The 19,836-nt window shown below is 31.0% G+C and overlaps 3 protein-coding genes across 3 annotated transcripts; all 3 read left to right on the forward strand.

Moving 5' to 3' along the window:
• The first annotated feature begins 2,793 nt into the window (after window positions 1-2,793).
• On the forward strand, window positions 2,794-7,538 carry LOC132760644 (uncharacterized). Its single transcript, XM_060752668.1, has 6 exons — window positions 2,794-2,945; window positions 4,195-4,213; window positions 4,421-4,570; window positions 5,518-5,655; window positions 5,930-6,022; window positions 6,938-7,538. Exons 2-6 carry the CDS (start codon window positions 4,195-4,197, stop codon window positions 6,958-6,960), a joined length of 423 nt encoding a protein of 140 aa, XP_060608651.1. The 5' UTR covers window positions 2,794-2,945; the 3' UTR covers window positions 6,961-7,538.
• Window positions 7,539-8,166: 628 nt separating this feature from the next.
• Window positions 8,167-14,567, forward strand: LOC132760639 (neo-calmodulin-like). Its single transcript, XM_060752662.1, has 6 exons — window positions 8,167-8,280; window positions 10,113-10,143; window positions 10,714-10,857; window positions 12,457-12,600; window positions 13,420-13,521; window positions 13,965-14,567. The coding sequence occupies exons 1-6, from the start codon at window positions 8,167-8,169 to the stop codon at window positions 13,991-13,993; spliced, it is 564 nt and encodes a 187-aa protein (XP_060608645.1). The 3' UTR covers window positions 13,994-14,567.
• An 884-nt stretch (window positions 14,568-15,451) lies between these two features.
• On the forward strand, window positions 15,452-19,531 carry LOC132760635 (calmodulin-like). The gene is made up of 6 exons (XM_060752655.1): window positions 15,452-15,588; window positions 16,565-16,592; window positions 16,892-17,026; window positions 17,699-17,845; window positions 18,043-18,132; window positions 18,527-19,531. The coding sequence occupies exons 1-6, from the start codon at window positions 15,586-15,588 to the stop codon at window positions 18,553-18,555; spliced, it is 432 nt and encodes a 143-aa protein (XP_060608638.1). The 5' UTR covers window positions 15,452-15,585; the 3' UTR covers window positions 18,556-19,531.
• Window positions 19,532-19,836: the final 305 nt, after the last annotated feature.

Here is a 19,836-nt window from a genome sequence, read left to right on the forward strand (position 1 = left end):
AGGAAGAATTATGCTACATATGCAACATGCGACTAAAAATGATGACAAAGCAATAATTGTACTTTCTCCTGATACTAATGTTATGGTATTACTTCTAACGTAAGCACAGTCTATCAACAGTTTAATACTATTTGACACAGGTGTGGCTAATAATAGAAGACTGTTTGAAGTAAATAAAATCATTGATAGACTAGGACAAGATCTTTGCAAAGCATTGATTGGGCTACTTAGTTTCACTGGATCTGATACCACGAGCCTTTTTTATGAGGAGGGGGGAATAATAACCAGTTCTCAAGAGAATGGGCAAGAGTGTTGATATTCAAGAATAAGATTTCAAAATTTTAGAACAGTTTGTTTGCATTTTATACAGGAAAGACAAATAAAGTGTCATAAATAAGTTGCGCGTTGACATTTTCAGACAAAAGTTTAGACCAAATGCAGACATACTTACAATTACCTATGTTATTGACTTGCGTTCAATACCTGTTACCACCATATCTTTCCACATTAAAGATGCATATTATTTTTAGATCAAATTACCAAGTATTTGTGTGGTGAAATGCATTTTGTCAATTCCCAACTATTCCAAGTCCTGATAGATATGGGTGGAATACTAGTACAACCGGAGGTCTCACATATACATTGTACCTGGACAGAGGGAAATATACTACCACCAGAATTAATTGAAATCATAGCTAATACGAATGCAAGTGAAGTGTTAGAAGATGATTAAAATGAAGAAGGTGATCTAGAGGAAATTGAGATGGAAATGTATATTGATGTCATTTTCGAAGAAGATTTCGAGTAATAATTAATATGTGACTAAAAAGTTATTTTGGAAAAAGGGGGGGGGGGGTAATTTATATCCTTAAATAGCATTATAAATAAACCAAATTGAACATCAAAAAGTATATTTAACTTCTATAATATTTATACAAACAATTTTTTTATAATTAAGAAATGTTTTGCTTTTTTTCAAACAAAACCACAAAGTTTATATTAAAATGTTAATAAAATAACAGGCAAATGGCGGCCATTTTGAATTTCGCGGCCATTTTGAAAAGTAATAACATCAATTAATTATGAAGTAAATCATTTTAGAAACCTTGTCTATGATCTAAAACAAAAACCGACCACATAATTCATTTGGTTAAAAAATTAATGGTTATTTCAATTAGGATGTTTATTAAGAAATTGTGACAGGGGCAGATAATTCACATTGGCTTGTGTCTTAATGGTAAACGTTTCAGTCAGACAACAACTTGCAAATGTCCTCCTATATGTTTATTTTTAAAACTACATGGGTCCCATAAAGTACCCAGAGGGGATAACCTTTTCCATTTCTAGCTCATACTCTAGAATTGGAACTTGACTTGTGACAAAATCCAGTCACTTTTGGTTTTGGTTCCTGCATGTTAGGGAATTTTAAACTTCTCTGTTTGTACTGAATTATTGATTCGTTTTGCACTAGTAAACACATTTTTTATGGTTACAAATATAATTAATACTAAATCCATTTAACAATTTCACAACTTACTTACTTTATAATTAAACAGCATGTTTTGAAGTTTCCGGCATTATCTGACATTCGGGATTTTACAATGTGTCAGGGTTAAATCGTATACATATACATGCACAGTGCGTTAACTGGAGTGCGGGTATTAGTTACCCGCACTGCAGAGCGTGCCCATTGATTGGCTCATTTTTGCTGGGGTTTACATATTGTGACGGCAGAGAAAGGAAAAGCGACAGAAATATCATATTCAGATGTTCGTTCATTGGTTCATTTTTGCCGGGGTTTCATATTGTGACAACAGGGAACGTGTTTTTATGTTTGACTATGATACAAAAGAGAAAAAACACCAAAACACTCGGTAATCTGATTAATACTCGGGGGCTACGCCCCCGAGTACAAATCAGATAACCTCGTGTTTCGGTGCTCTTTCTATTACATAACCTTAAAATGATTCCCACCCTGTAATCAGACTTAGTGATAAAATATGTTCGTAATGATCCATTCTTACACGCTTCACATTATCTAAGGAAAAGCACAAAGTACTGAGGACATCATAGCAATACAGTACCGGTCAGTGAGCTGGCAAACATCCGAGGGTTGAGGCCCGTTCAATGCTTTGGGCTGACTGGGAGGTCTGCGTCGTAGAACGATAATGCACGGTTTATCGGACAAATGTTTTGTAAATATTTTAATATTGGCCTTTGTGATTATACTCCTGCACATTTAAACTCGAAACATGTTCTGTTCTACAACAACTTACTCAAAATTAATATCTATTTCCTTAATAAAAGTTCAACTTTAAACTATATTTCGCACTTGCATATGTTAAAAGCGTAATTATCAACAAAAAAAGAATTTCAAAGTAAACTTACAATAAGTGTTTAGATCTACGCTAAACGTTGAAGCTTTCAAGTGAAAATAATGTATCAAAGCTCGCATAATATATTCAAAAGGTATGATACATATCATAGTAATAATTAAAATACATAAATAAAAAATAAATAAATTTCGTTAAATTTCTATCATTAATATTCTTAACCACGTTCTGCTTGCACTTGCATTTTGAGAATCATCAATTACTCCACGGTTGCCAAAACTAATCAATATTGATCATCGATCAATCTTGACTGAAAGTAAAATTTAATAAATGAATTATTTGAAAATTATTCACTCATCAATTTAGTTCGTATACAGCACTGCGTAAATTATGTATCCGTTACAGATAAGTGTATACATTTTGATACAGTTAAGTATTCTTTAAAGAATTTATCAAAACATTCATTCACACAGGTTTAGAGACTACATTAAATATATAAAACTACTGTCACTTTTTAATATCATTCCACAACTTCGATCATTAGAAAAAATATAAGCGGACTAGTAAGGATATAAAATAAAAGTGTAAAGACTATTTAGATTTTTTAAAAAGGTAAATTTTATTCACAACCTATGTATTTCTGTATTTCATTTTGGAACGACGGAAACTTAATATTAATTTATTAACTTAATATATATTAATTTATGTATTAATTTAAAATATATCTTATTTTTGCTGGTTTTCGTGAAGTTGGTATCCATGTTAAGTCACTTCTACTTCAAACTTCACCAAGTTATAAACAGCCTATGAGATTATATTTTGTATATTTGGTTGTATTTCCTTAAATAAAATGTACGTAAGGAGAGCTTTTATCATGCACTATCTCGTTCGTCAGGTTTCCATGGACACATCTATGATATCACTAATTACAAAATTGTGCCATTTACACTCATGTTGCAAGATGAGTGAAAGATGGTTTAAACCTGTGCCATCCATGAACAGGCTCGACAAATTCGGGTCTGCAACATTTTCATATTGTTTAGGTTTGAAGCCCTTTGATGTGTTAGTTCACATTTCACTATTTTAAGACATCTCTACACTGTTAGTCAGAGTTGTTTTGATATTTTGATTAATGAAATAATACAAGAATGATGTTATACATTATATTAGGTCGAGTCTAAATTTGCTCTTTGGATAGCTTATTGACTCGAAAGACATTAAAACATCTAAAGACAGTGTTCACTCTATGAAATAAAGCATGACTTAAAATGTATTGTTACATTATACAAACAATAAATTCGAAGTTTATGTGTACGAGGGATATATGTACACAACGTTTCGAAGCGTTTGTATGCAACAAAACTAGGAATTTAGTATGGTTAATTGACTGTTATTTCAATATATCTAGGTTGTTTCATATCTTTGGTATGAATGCTTAGACATAAGATTGATACCTTTAGAATTTAAAATACAATGCTTGATTTTAAAACAAGAGCCTGAATAAAGTAAACGATTCTACGTTCAAAAGGGCCTTAATTCTATCAAAATCCATCTATAGACAGTGATCTCTATTATTCTCTCAAAGAAGTGTGTTTCAATCAATGCCCTTAAGTATTTTTCAATGCAATCGTATTCTATTCTATTATACGTATAACCGACATGCGTGCAAAATAACTTAACCAAAGTTTGACGCCGACGCCTTATTGCGGTACAATAGCTTGCCCAAATTCTTCGGATAGTCGAGCTACTAATGTTCAATTTTCATTGAAATCAATATGTTTTATTTCGATTTTCCATCCCTATCTCGTCTTTGAGTATTAATCTGACCTTGAAAATTGCACACAGTACGTTTATATTGCAGATGGAGTTCGATGAAGAGGGTGAGTTATACATTTGAACTATAAGTATTAATTTTGTTTTCCTTAACTCATTTTGATATTATCACGTAAGAGTCTTAACATTCTAATAGTTATTTAATTAAAATTAGTTAAAATTACAAGGACTAATGACAGTAGAAATATATACACAGCTAATGTAACTTAATAACCAAAATTATAACATGATATGTTGATATTAATTTCATATAGAATGGAGAAGAAAGTTTGACAACTATGATATGAATAAAGATGGGGTAATATCTGGTGAGGAAATTACACGCTTGATGCAATATGTAGGATTTAATCCAACAAAAGCAGACGAGGAAGACTTTTTGCAAAGACTTGGAAAATCAAAATGCAGTAATTATTATTTTCATACGTTTTAGCTATATTGTCTTGTTAACAAAACACCAACGTGAAGTACATAAAAGATTCTTTAAAATAGCTAGTATGTTGAAATTGCAATTTATGTTTTAATAAAGTTTAAACACATTTCTGACAATTTATGGGTTTATAAAGTTTAAACACATTTCTGGCAATTTATGGCTTAATAAAGTTTAAAAACATTCCTGGCAGTTTTATTGGATTAACTACACCATGACAATGACGTAAAAGTCTACATGTTCTCATTTATCAGTACAAGCGGTTACGGAGGAAACATTGTGTATAACTAAAATACTGGGTTTTAGAAGCAGTCACCATTACCACTAGATCACCTTATCATTTAAAATGCCGGCGGCAACTGATACTATTCATTCTTACGGTGCAGACCCAGATAAGCTGTATTATCATAGTCTGCACTGTTCGCTTGTTAGTCAGTACATATTTGGAAAATTTTCCTAAAATTGATGAATGGTGTTGTCCAGATTGAAAGCTCATTTAAAATATTTAGCGTAGTAAGGGAAAGTATATGTCTTAAGTGGCCATTTATCCAGCCATAGTTGAGTTGATATATTCAGAGCTTTTCCGTTCCTTATCATTTATAACGTAAAATGTGATAAACAAGATCAGCAAGGAAAGGCGGCGTTCAATGAACGCAACCCCCACGAAAAGCAACAAGAGCCAGCGGCAAGGAGCCCAGGAGGACCCCAAACAAAAACAGGACAGGGCACAAGGGAGATCATGGGCAGGCTAATCACTAAATCATAAATAAGAAGAAATAATAAGTAACTGTAACACTTTGTATGAATAAATTGTTGAAGAGTTCAAAACATCAAACATTAAACACCAATAACTTACAATAAATAACTATAACGACCAGCAAGTTATATGCACAAAATCTTGTCATCAAAAGTTCGCTATTTCAGAGGAAGAGGAAATAATAACTTTCGAGGAGTTCTTTGAGCTGGTAAAGACACTTCCCGATCCGAGTGGAGAGTTGTACGTGGCTTTCAAATGCTTTGATAAAGATGACAGTGGTTATATTGATAAAGAAGAATTAAAAGGTGACTATATTTACGCAAAGATTCGTGTCTTATTGAAACTTTTACACTCAAAAAGAACGAAGATGGTAATACCTGTAGTTTGCACTTAGAAATACTACATGTTTCCCTAAAAATGATTACAGGATGCAAAAAAACTTAGATATTGCAAGTTTTTTGTAAACTTTGACAAGGCTGTAATGAAAATACTTGACTTTTATCATTTCATTTATTTCTCATATGATTAATTTGTTGAGGTTATTGCATTTAATCTTGAAATTGACAAATATCTTTGCAGAAATATTGACAAGTGGATACATGGATCCTAATGATATTGATGAAATTTTTGCACTGGTGGATGACGATAAAAACGGGAAAATTGAATTTAAGGGTACTTGTATACTTTTCTTATTTAACCTGCTAATTAGCCCTCTTTTAAGTGGAACTGAACAGATGAGGCTATAAAAATGTAAAGGAAATGTTTTAATGCATTGTTTTACATCTAATTGTAATAAATCCGCTAACGCGGAGCTAGAATCGCGAAAATATTTAAAATCGGGCCACATTAAACGTCTGAAAGGGTCTTAGTCAGTATCTTATATTTCTTCGGGCAATGTGACTGTTTCTTTAAAAGTGCCGATAATGTAAACGGAACTCAAAATGAAGTGTACACGAATAAAATCACATATGTATGACAAAGCGAAGTCAAATGGGCGCAATGCAGTCATTTATTTAGAATCTTTCTTATAATTATACAAAATGTAATTAATCGTTTAAATTTCAAAATTGATAATTTTGGTAAATTCATTTAAGGATAGCATTATTATATTTTCATGCTATTTTACTTTATTTTCATAGTAATACATGTAGTACTCTAATTGAGATATTGAAAAATGATTATCTGGTACTTTTTTTAAGTTAATTTTAAAGATATACTGTGCTCAAATTTGATTTTAGAAAATATGATAATTGCTTCACAGTCTCTTTGTAAATATTAAATAAACATGTTATGACATGTATTCACACGAAGTAAAAACGTTATGTTAAAATTATACACACCGTTGGTGATCACACAACATGAATATAGTGTCCTTAAAACTGACAGGTGTTTTTTAGAAAATACCAACTTTACTTGACCTGTAATAGGTAACACAGCTTCAAGACAAATTTAGTACGAATTTCATAGATTTCGTTTAAAATATTTTACTCAATTATGAGCATAGTATATCTTTAAAGAAAAAATGTGCAGTGAAAAAATCACGACAATAATTTAAAGTATAGAAAATGATCTCGTTCTTCTTTTCAGAGTTCATTACGCTTTTCAAGTAAAGATCATAGTTGCTAAGAAGCCAGCATTGTTGTTTCAACTTTGGTCATCAATAAAGAATTCAATATATCCAATATACATGTATCAGTATTGACTACCTGATTAGAAAATCTGATATTGTTTGGTGCGATCAATTATAATCTGTATATTATTGTATGTTAATATCATAACCATATTTTACACGTCAAAAGAACATAACTCTACAATTTGTTAAACATTTAGCCCGCTGCAGTCCAAAGTGTGTAGTCTTTGCCACCAGTGCACCACTAGAATAAATCCAGGAATATCATTTTGATAATCTCAAAATGATAATGGACTGTTCAAAACAAGGAAGTTGTACAAGTCTTATTCACTAGGTTTAGGATTAATTTAATACATGTACAATGATGATATAGCCAGTTTATGTTGTGACATTCAAAGATAGACAAATACAAAGACATGTTCAATATGGTCAAACATTTTTATCTCAATAATTAGTTTTTATCCATTGGCACATTTCGATTGAATCCTTGCTTGAATATTACTGCATATATATGGATATACACATTGCCTTTTGTCAAATTTTTCTATGACAATTCAATATTACATAATTATATACTTCATTGAATAAATTTTGTAAAAAACGAAATTTTCTTTTAAATCAATTCTTGTCTTCTATCTGTTAATAGTGACCTACCGTTTTATGAGTAATAGAACTGGACATACAAAACAAGATCCGTTCATTTTGTTACATCCGTTTTTAAATAATAGCTGCAACTGGTATAGGAATTACTCCTGTTTTAGAGATCACTGAGTGTAAATAATGTCTTAACCCAGGATGGAGAGTTTTTCTTAGTTATCGACATGTGCAAAGTTATTACATTCAGATATAGGAAAACATGGTAAACAAAGATTCAAAGCTATAGTTTGTTTTAACAACTTGGCAACTGTAACAAAGTTCTAATAATTTAAAATTAGATTCCGCAATTATAATTGGTCTGCTAAACAACTTACTTGACAAGTGCCTTGTACATTGATGATAAACGGTAGTTTTGTGTTCAGACAAGTATTTTGATTATTAGGGAGCTTTATCAGTGTTTTAATAATAGATTTTGCACCTTCAGCAAACTATACGTTTTCTCTTTATTTACCGTGACTCCTATCATTTTTGAATATTATATACCAGTTCTGACCAGTACTCTCAGATTCTTTTAGCACCAGCAGTCAAAATGACTTTTTACGATCGATTCTTTTATTTCCTGTACAGTATTCCATTTATAGTCAAGGGAGTGAATGTTTTGATGCCGCAGTTGAGAAAAGAAAATAATAATAACTTCATTGCTGTATATAAAACTTGTTTTACTTTTATTACTTCTGAATACATTTCTAATTCAATACCTGGTAATGTTATTGTTATGTTTTGTGAGATAAGCAAACTGTAAAAGCAAATCTTCTCTAATACACACGATCCTTTTTAAAAATACAAAGTCCTAATCATGATAGTCCTGACATATATAATTCCATCACACTACTTAATTTATATAAAATAGAAAAAATGTTTTTATTGAATCAGTATTTTGTTTTATAGCTGCGCCGAGATGTAAGAAAATATTCAGATTGTGTCGGACATTAGCGTCCTTGAATTGCTGGTATAAGTTTTATTTCTATACAGTATCGCGATCTTGATCGGACAATTATTTTACAAATATGTAATAGAGGAAAATGAAACAAAGATCACATTATTGATTTCAGCAAGTGAAAATAAGCAAAACTTAAAGGTATGCAATGTGTCTTTTTTAACAATATCATCGACACTGACAATTTCGAAGACAATCTTATCATATGAAGATGGAATAACACATTTAAGATATTTGTGATTTTTAAAATGAAAAATGCATATAAACTTTAAAATGAAAAATACATATATACTTTAAAAGCAAATCATAACAATCATATAGTATTCGGATGTGCATCTTTAAGTATTTCTTTTTTATCCTGTAACGTTATTTACGTGAAAATATCCTTATATTCTTTACTCTTACAGTGATAAATAATGTAACGTATATTCTAGTACTATAATTTTTGTGAACACTTCATGCTGTCAAAGCTTATCACTTAGTTATATCGATAGATCTTTAGCTGTAGGTATTGATTGACCATGAAACCGAACTGTTTTCTTTTAGACATTAATGATATACATATTGATCTTAGTTAGATCTCTTTCATCTTTCCTTCTTGAGAATAACTTTGAAATATTGGATCTGGAGAGAATGTCAATCAGCATCAACTTGCACGGCCAGATTTCAGAAATATTTTAATTGATTTCTGATTAGAAGTTCTTTAAGAGGATTACGCATCGTAAATTATACTTTACTATTTTTTAACAAGGTTGGCAAACGGTGAGAAATACTTGGTCATCCAGCACGAACCTTTGAAAAATGGTAAAATATATTTTTATACATTTATATGTTATGATTTTATTAAGAACCTTTGAAAAATGGTAAAATATATTTTTATATATTTATATGTTATGATTTTATTAAGAATTCTAAAATATGTTTTTGTTATAATTTATTTATTTATTTATCTATTTAGATCTATTTATTTTCATTTTTCTACTTATTGAGTGTTTTCTTTCTTATCAGGAAAATATTTGTGTTATTTTAATTGAAATTTAATGTAAAGGTGGTTAATTCATATACGGAAGAAAAGTTTATTTGGGCTATTCACATGAAAATGCTTAGAGTTTGAGCGTGAAGCAACTGAAATACAAGCGCATTGTGAAACATGCCAATAATATCGCGATGAATAACTTTTTTGTTTCCTTCACTTGCGCAAATAAATTCATTACGCTAGTTCTAACACGAATTTACAATCAATCTAAAATATGTTTAAACTGAGTTCTACATTATTCCGTGTGTAAAGAGGTTATTATGGTAGCTTACTGCTGTTGTTTTCTGTTCTGTTTAGAAAATGCCATGTTTATGTATGATGTATGAATTGTACCGTTTACGTCAGTAATAATTTCTTGTAAATACTAAGTAAAATATTGAAAATATATAGCTAAATTTTATACACAGTTTGAAAAATACTTGAAGTTTTGGATAAAAGCGCTACCAACTTTAAGCATATCTTATTATAAATATTATCTTAAAAACTGAATATTCTGTTCCAGGCCCAACCTAACGATATAAATTCGCGACAGGGTAAGTGAATTTATTTATATGTCATTTGAAGCAACAAAAATGAAAAAAAGTACCAAAAAGCATGCTGGAAGTTGACATGAGTATGCATTTTCTAAATTCAGTTTAGCGCATTTCATGAAGAGACCACTTTCTTTGATTTGATTATTTTGTTAATGCAACATACCCTGTGGTCAGCCATAATGATGATTTTTTTTTTGTTATTGTTTTTGTTTTCGAGTAAAGACATCACAGTGAAAAACAGCGGTTTCGAGGGTCATTACGACAAAAGTCAATATTTATACTTTATTTACAAAGGACTTCATACACACTCAAGCAGAAAATATATATTTGATGTTCGAAAACTAAAATGTATCAAACCATATACAATTATATTGTCTTTAGTTTACAAAGTTATTGTTTAAACTATAATTTAAATTTTTCTCTCTAAAGATATAATTTAATTCTTTTTCTGTCTATTCTTTGATCAAAATTTTATTAAAGTAAAATTGGATTTAAAGGTATGGAAAGTACAACTGCTTTATTGCAACAGGTATCTAATGATATACCTTCTCTCTGTTTCATTTTTTTCAGAATGGATTGAGCTTTTTAATGAATTCGATACAAATAAGGACGGTGAGTTGTGTAAAGACGAAATTAAATGTCTAATGAGAGTGTTAGGGACTAATCCGACTGATGAAGAAGTTGACGAATACATAAAGGAAGTTGATAAAAATGGTAAGATGTCTTCGTTATATAAGTTGGGTAAATATCACAAATCTGTTGGTTGTAGAAAAAAAGCAAAAAATTGAAAATTGAATTCTTACTAGCCGTGCCTAATTCTAACGGTTACAAACATGAAGAAAAAAAATTTTCTTTGAATAGCTTGGTTCACATGGGTTTTGAACAAAGTTCATACAAATATACCATTTTGACTGACACAGTACAGAAACTAGGAAAACTGTGGTGTACATGTAACACTACCATCCGTAATTCTGTGGAAGGACCTTTTTGTTCATCTTGGAAATCAATGGTTATACTTTAGGCATTACCACTGGCTCCTCCAGACGGATTAGTTAATAAACGAATCACCTAGCCGCTTTCTCCTCCCTTTTTCTATGTAGATGCATTATAGGCTTATCATGTTCAAACTAGTGGTACACAATTCGCGTATTTGGTTTATAATATGATTGCCTGTTTCTCAGAGAAATAACAAACAAATGTTATTTAAAATTGTGTTTTTGAAACCCGTCTTTAAGGTCATTCCCGGTGCTGAAATTGAGCATGATATGAACCAATTCTGTACAAGAAGGTACTGATATATTTATGCCGTTCCTGCAAGTGATATGTCAATAAAGATGCATCACTTCATTATACATCAACTTGAATATCATCAATAAAAAGTCGATCGTCTGATCCAAACAAATAACATTAATATTCAGATTATTCTAGGTCAGTCACAGATTACAAATACTCTTTCACATTTATAAATAATTGTCTATTACATAAAATTGATTAAATTACACAGTGATTCTGTGGAGCACTTAACGAAATATGCGTTCAGGAAGAAGTAAATCACTTGCTTCTTTCTAAAGTCGATTTCTAAAATGACATTTTGCTCATTTTTTATTGTCAAGTTGAGCTGAATTAAGGATTGACATTTATAATGCTGCTTGACCAACAGTTGATACTTGAAAATGTTAAGAAAAAATATAAATTAGCTTAAAATATAAAAATACTGCCCCGCTCCTTCTAATAAATTAAACGGTATGGTAAATTCTGATGGAATTTCCTTGGGCCACCATCGTTCATGCGAAGAAAATTATAAAAACTGAAAGAAATAGCAAAATGTCAACTTATTGTGACTGTTCACTCAGTATATACCCCTTGGGTAGGCATGATTTCACTTATAACCAACAAATGTCTTGTTTGGTTTGTCAGTATTAGTTATAGATAACCTACTGTTTCTGTAATTGATTTATGAAACACTCTAAGCCATTGTCTCGGAATATTCTCTGAGAGATAGGCGGTGGTTACCCTGTCAATTTGTCTCTGTTTTAATGTTTTAATTGTACATAATGAACTTAAATTTTTACTTCCCATCGTAACACAATTCACTTTTAAGTATCATAATTCACTTTTCAGTAACATTATTAACTCTCAAATTATAAGTACCATCAAGTCATAATCAGAAATCAATTGTTGGATTGAACCATATAGATGAAGATTTTGACAAATGCGACAATTGTTTTATGTTGAATAATACGAGTATCACTAGGGACTTGTGCATGATTGACATCTTATGTGATAATGACTATTATTGTTGTTCCTATCCAGATGATGAGAAAGTTAACTGTGAAGAGTTTTGTACGTTCATGGAAAAGCAGCTAGCTAGCGGAGATCCAAAGGAGAAATTACGAGAGGCTTTTGACTACTATGACATAGACAAGAACGGAAAAATAGACAGGAGAGAACTCAAACGTAAGTTTATCCATGCGAAGATTTATCTTGCATACTATATGTAAATAAATGACTTGAATAAACTATTCTAATTTGAGACAGTTATAAATAAAATATGTCTAAGCTGTATTTATCGGCTATTTTATACTAGTTTGGACTTTTAATGTTAAGAAATTGACCACGATATAATTACGACTATAAAAAGAAATAAAAAGAGATCTATACCACTAACGCTATATATTTCCGCTGCCGATTTTCGTATCTGGCTATTCTTTTTCGCACCTAACTGTCGCGGAAGTAAAAAAGAAACGAAATTACAAGTTTCAATATCTCTTTATTTTCAATAATTATTTTATTTATCTTAACAATGTATCCGACTGGATTGTATAGTGTTAATAACACCATCTATGTAATTTTATATGACGTCTTTCAGGCGCATTTTATGAGCGAGTTACATGTTGGATGAGGTCATTATGCTGCTTATGAACGGTCATTTAAATTCCATTTTATAGGAGGGAGTATATGTTAACAAAACCAGACATTGTTTAATTGCAGTTCTACATCGTTTGTGTTTGTTTGTTTGTTTTTGTTTTGTTGCTTTTTGGTTGTCGGTTTTTTTTGTGAATAGCCAATTAACTATCTTTGCACATGGTATCACGTGAAAGTCGGAATAGGAATTTGAATCAATATACTTCCTTGCTTTAAATTACTTTTTGACCGTACATCTGCTTTCACTTTGGAAACTTCAAAACCAGTTAAAGCATAGTAAACAGGGGATTCTATAAAACTTGCTGTATATTGGATATTTAGCATCTATAATATCAGTTATTTAACATTTAGGCATTCTGATGGACTGTAGAGAAGACCCCAATGATGAAGATCTGATTGACGAGATAATTAAAACTGCTGATATAAATAAAGACGGCATGATTGACCTGGATGGTAAATGACCAGTTTTATTTTATACAAAATGTACTGTAGTTCGATAATGTAGGAAGCTATACGCTTATGTTTTTGCATCTGTTCCTGGAACAAGCCATTGCCAAGTAATGAATGAAAAATACCTTGTTCAAAGAAAAAACGATCTGCTCCAAACATCAGATAATACCTTGAATATTGAATATATTGAATATAACCTTGTAAAAACATAACTTGTCGGGAAATAATTGGCTTGCTTTTTTGTGGTTCGATTATAAATAATAATAAAAAGACGCATACTTAAAAAGAGTGATATTCGAATTTAGAAAAAAGGCTATCATTAATCACCAGTTGTTCATTCTAAAGTGATTTTACAACAAGAAAAAATCTTTTTTGTAATATACACATGTACAAGATAAGATTTATATGTGAAAGTTTACAATTTTATCATTCATCTTTCATTTCAGAATTTGTACAGCATCTACAGAATGTCTGAAATAAAGGAGAGAAAACGACAATAAAACCATTGGATTTATATACATCGTGTAGCAAACACTACTACAGTAGTAATAGTCGTATATGTTTTGTGGAATAATGAAAGATCTTACATCCCGGTCCGCAAAAGTTGTTTCTTAAATAATAGAAGCCATCTCATACAAAATCATGACAACAGATTCTTATCTAGTATAATAATGAGGAAGTTTGACCGGGAAAATGTTTCTTGTTTCAGTATGATGCAATTTATTTTTAGAACAGTGCTTATACGTATTTAGTCTTGTATATAAAATACAATCATCACCGCAGAAAAGTTGGAAACTTATATTATAGAATATTTCTAAAAGTGGCCATATTAAAGAATGTTTTATTTCTGTGTTCTTTTGAGGCATAAGTCATTATTCAGCTTTAATCTGTTCATGTAGGAGGGCAAGAGTGCCGTTACCGAAATGTGGCAAAAACACTATACAACATTGCATAATTTCCCATCGTGTAACTGCTGCTTTCAAATAGAAAACTACGTGACTTCGGTCGTACTATTAGCCTAATAGGCTGATATTCCTAATGGTATTGTCAAACTTCCATTTTATAATGTTCATTACCAAAATTGAGTGTATAATGATGGTCAGACTGCGCGTATGTGCAGGCGGAGATATAACTGGTAATTAAAGCTATTCATTAACGGTTTAAGTAGATTAAGAGATAAAGGCCCGTTATGCCGCAGAATGTTTTAATTTCTCAAAAGCTTCTTCATTTTTTTGTACTTTTAAAGTATCTAAAAAGTCATCTGCTCAGTGGTCATCTGTTTCTTTTTGGCAGTAATATTACGTTCATCTTGTGATTCTTTGTTGAGCATGTACTACTTTTCATTTTTCTAGTTACATGTTATCAACTTGAATTAGTATTCACATATACGCTCTATTAGACATAGAACGTTTTTCTCAAAATATACTAAACAATTTAATTTATGTTGGACCATTTTAAAATAAAACATATTCAGAGGTCTAATGTGACGTTAGAACGTTGAAGTGATGTGTTCAATATGGAACACGTAGTAAATCTGCTGGCTATGTACCATGTCAATATTAAGAATTATTTATTTGTCAAAAACCATTCTCAGTAATTTTATACAATACAGAGTCTCATATAAGTTCATCATATTCCATACATTTATACTGAATTCACCGTTGATACCTGTGTTTGAATAATCGGTGTGTAATCTTACATTTCAAGAAAACTCCCAAATATTTCAGCGGACTGATTAAAACGGGTTAAGTTTACACTAACATTATCATCAGTATGTTATTATATATTTTCATGTAATAAAATGTAGGTAATTAAAAAGCTGCCTTCGTAAAATTGGAGTTCATATTACAAACAAGTATAGACCAGCCAATAACTATATATAGTTCGATATCGAAATATCTTTTGTATTGCTAGGATCTATTGATACTTCAATATACAATCACGTTGATTATAAAGTTACTCGTTCTATATTTATGCTATTTTACGTTTATGTATAAATGTGATAAAGACCTGTGACGAGATTATAGTTGTAGTCAGTATAAAGGATATTCATCAATAGAAAAGAAGATGGTAAGCCTTTTTGTTATATTTGGACGTTTTATCTGTTTATTTGTTTATAAGATTTGGTTGGTCTGTCTACCCGTATGTACAGATATACAATGCATTGTTTCTCATAGTAAGCACTTGTAAATATGAAATGAGGTTTAACAAGAATATTGATATTTATTTTCAACGAAAAGACCTTGATGTTTGGTTAAAAATCTTAGTCTACGTTAGTATCAGTATTTATCGAAAAATTATAACTACCTTTACACAATCGCACTGGGGGTTATAAATGCTTGAAATATAATATAAAAGGGGTGTACCAATGATCCAAAATATGTAATTGATAACGTTTAAAAATGGTAACAATAACTTCAATAAGGATCATACGGTTGAGATGTTCATTGAGAAGTATTGTATAGCATTTGTTATGTTTATTGATTTGGTGTATAACATAACCAATATTAACTCTCTTTCATATCACAATGATTTTATGAGAAAACAAAACCCCAAAAAAACAAAACCAAGGTGAGGATACCGGTTTAAATTTAAATATAAAATCTTAAACTTAACGAGATATTTTGAGATGAAGCTGCATGTTTGTCAAAATTGCGTCTATATTGCATTTCAAATTCATAAAGATATTTAAATATTCCATCAATATATCATATTTCTCATATCCCCTTATCAAATGCTTTTCATACAACATTTATTTTAGTTTGATTGTGTAGAGCTTACTGTACAGGCTAACTCTCGAATCCGTTCCTTGAACTAAACAGAATTAAGCGATTGGTATGATATTCTTTCTCAAGGAGACAACGGCTATTGTCCCTAATGATGTTTGAAGCCATGCGGCAGCAATCCCTAGATTACTAGTCCGACGCGTTAACCACGTTACCACTCATTCACTTTGATATCTCCTTTGTAACACACTGATTAAAACAGTAATAGTATTTATTAGAAATGAAGTGTTGTTGATTTCTCATAATTCTTTCTTTGGCAGGATGAAGAGACTATTGCCAGGAAAGCTGGTAGGATACATCTTTCGTAATCATTTTAGTTATACAATGATACCTTAGTTTGGCAAGTATATTTTTTCCATTGTCTTCTTATATTGACATTGATGAATGACCATTCGTGATCTGATTGTTTAAAATTGTATGGTTGTTGTTTAGTGTGGTGATGTTGAATTAAAGTGTTCCTTTATAAGAACGCTTTATTATTTCTAAAACATTTGATCAAGTTGAATCTTCAAACTGTTTCTCGAGAATAAACATTATCTAAATGTTTTGATATGTCCTCTAAATTAATTTACATTTATTTGGCAAAGATTGGCAGGCAGTTCTAGATGATATGGATTTGGACCAAGACGGAGCTCTGAACAGAGAAGAAATACGTGTAGCAATGAGCCGAGGTGGCTATAATCCAACCGATGAAGAAATAGAATCAATGTTCAGAGAAGGCGGTATATCCTTGCTAAAATATTGAAAATTTATAAAGAAAAACTTTTAAATTGAGCTCATTTAAATTTTGGTACAGTATTGAATATAGTACTACTATCCATTTATATTATCAGATACATTGTATATAAAACCTCTTTAAATTGAACCACCAAAGAATAGTTTACCGCTCGGTTAAGCTATACAGAGGCTTAACATTTATGTCGTTATTTACTTTTGTTTTTAAATACCGACTGAAACAAAAGGGTAAATAATGCAACTATAGCTTTCTGAGACAACATTTGCCTTTGAATGCAGTATGTAAGTGTGCTTACGTGGGTAGTGATATACACAAAGTGTAGATGTTTCGATGTCCCTAAAAAAACAAAATGTTTCCATGCATGTCATAATCCCAGCATTTGACATCAAATATTCAGTGCAATCGCTATAAAATATAAAGTTAAAATGACAAAGATGAAATATTTATTTTTAACCACAAAAGTGTTTCAATGGATCTAAACCGTTCTGAAAGTGCTATTTGTATTACATGGTGATGTTGCAATGCATTTGTTTTCTATAACTTGACTGAAAAGTAGTTAATATAAGATATTGATTCATCATTTTCTGCAAGTATTGGTACTTCATGTTGTATGACTATCAGACTGTATAAAGAATTATCTATCATTGATATATTACAGCTTTTGATGATGGAAAGATTACATTTGAAGAATATTTTGCCTTCATGGAAGATATGCCTGACCCGAAGGAAAATCTAAGGGAAGCCCTTGATGTGTTTACTGAACACGCAGGTGAAGATGGAGCAATCGAAAAAGAAAAGCTAAGAGGTTTAAATCGGTGTTTCCTTTCTTTCAAAAACAAAAACAAACAAAAAAATCAATGATTTTATAAAAGGAAACGTAATGTTAAGCTGAGCATAGAAAAACATATGTTTGTAGTTTTGATTTTCAAAACTGATTTATCACAAATTATTGCACATGTACGTTATTCTTCTACCAGCATACGAGCCTACTCAATATTTCAGAGATCCTCATGAAGGGAATTCCTGAGGATGACGCAAATGAACTTCTAGACGCTGTAGACGTGAATACTGACGGGCTTATAGACAAAGAAGGTAGGCATATTGTATGGTAGCGATACATTAAAATTTGGTTCTGGAGTATCAACAGTAATGTCGTTGAATTCATAAAATAAATGTATTAGTACGATACATGCTTTGAATGGTAGAAATTTATTAAAAGTCATGGCCATGAATATTGATCAAGTGTTGATTTGAGTACGAAATGTTATTGAATCTGTAAGGTATGTGAACGCCTAATAGAAAATTATGGTAACTGACAAATTTTGATGGAATGTCCCGGATTAAGACAGGTAACGGTACAAATAAGTATGCTTAAATAGAGGAGCTCAATTGATTAAAATAGCTTTGAATTTATATTACTTATTCACTTTGTTGTTGTTCTTATACATTAATTTGTATTTACTTTTTTCCTTTCTTTTTTCTTTAGAATTTATCACACTTTTAATGAATGTGTAGTCCTTACGGTTGCCGAGTAACAGCTCCTCATGAACAATTTTCTAGGAAGGTTTTGAAACAAGGATAACGCAAGTGTATTCTTACACTATTTCATGACACTGACGTGTTGTCTCTCTTTAACTGAACGTCGTGTTAAGCCGCTAATTGCATTTGTATCATGATAACATGTTTACGTGAAACCTTTGATATCTTAGCATGAATTCACATTTTTTTTTTCTTTTCATATTTTGTTAAAATAATGCTTCATCACTCAAACATAGTCTTTTCATATCGTTTGTTATTCACAAAGTTGTCCATCTCTTTCACGTGGTCATGTAATGGCAAGACATGGATTTTTACTCTCTATAGTTTATGATTTTATACGGACTTGAAAATTGCATGAACGCAAATTACTTATTTCGCAAGCGGAATACAAGTGTTTTATTTTCATGTCGGATAAACAATCTCAACGTGAAAAGCAGAAACGTGCTGAGAAATGGCCAGTGGGTCACCTGAATTTGAGAATGGCTTCGATCACACACCTGAGTGTGGCTTGGGCACAAAGGCGTGACGAACTCTCAGGATTATGTATTATCAGTTATGATGAATAGCAATACACCCGCTATGACACACTTATCATTGAGAGAACAGATATATAATTCAACCGAATACACCGTCTGGGAAGTAATCGTGCAAAAAAGTAAACACAGCTAATTGTCCGAAATTTCCCGAAAGAAAAAACAACTGATGACTACAACAAACACTCAATTGTTGAGTAACTTTGTATATATATTTTTTATTCGAAGAATAAAGAATAACAACAGTTAGTATCTTCAATTCATTCAAGTTTTGAGGCATCAATAACTTTCTCTGTAAAACATTTAAATTTTGTTATGGTCTATATATAATGTAAAATGTTCTTCCATTACATGATTGTTAATTGTAATTTCTATAAATGTACATTGTCATTTTATGCCAAATAAAGAATGTTATGTTATGCTTAAACGTTTGATATTTCAGGGGCATATCTATGGTGTTTTTGTTTGCTTGTTGTTGTTGTTGCTGTTGTTATGCAATCGATTATAAACCTATGAAATAGCCGAGATGCAGAAGTATCTACGTTTAGTGTTTCGAATGTGGTAAAAATCGAATTTGTTCAACAATACGGACTCAAATCTCAAACAAATTTTCTGCTTTTCATCGGAACTTGATAACCCGAATCAGTCGAAAATAAGCAAATAAAATTCCACTCTGCTTGTATTTCATTGGAATGTCAATTGCATAAACAAACTTCTGCAGAAA

Source organism: Ruditapes philippinarum, unplaced genomic scaffold, assembly GCF_026571515.1.
Source record: "Ruditapes philippinarum isolate M1 unplaced genomic scaffold, ASM2657151v2 ctg798_1_1_1_1, whole genome shotgun sequence".
Classification (NCBI taxonomy): domain Eukaryota; kingdom Metazoa; phylum Mollusca; class Bivalvia; order Venerida; family Veneridae; genus Ruditapes; species Ruditapes philippinarum.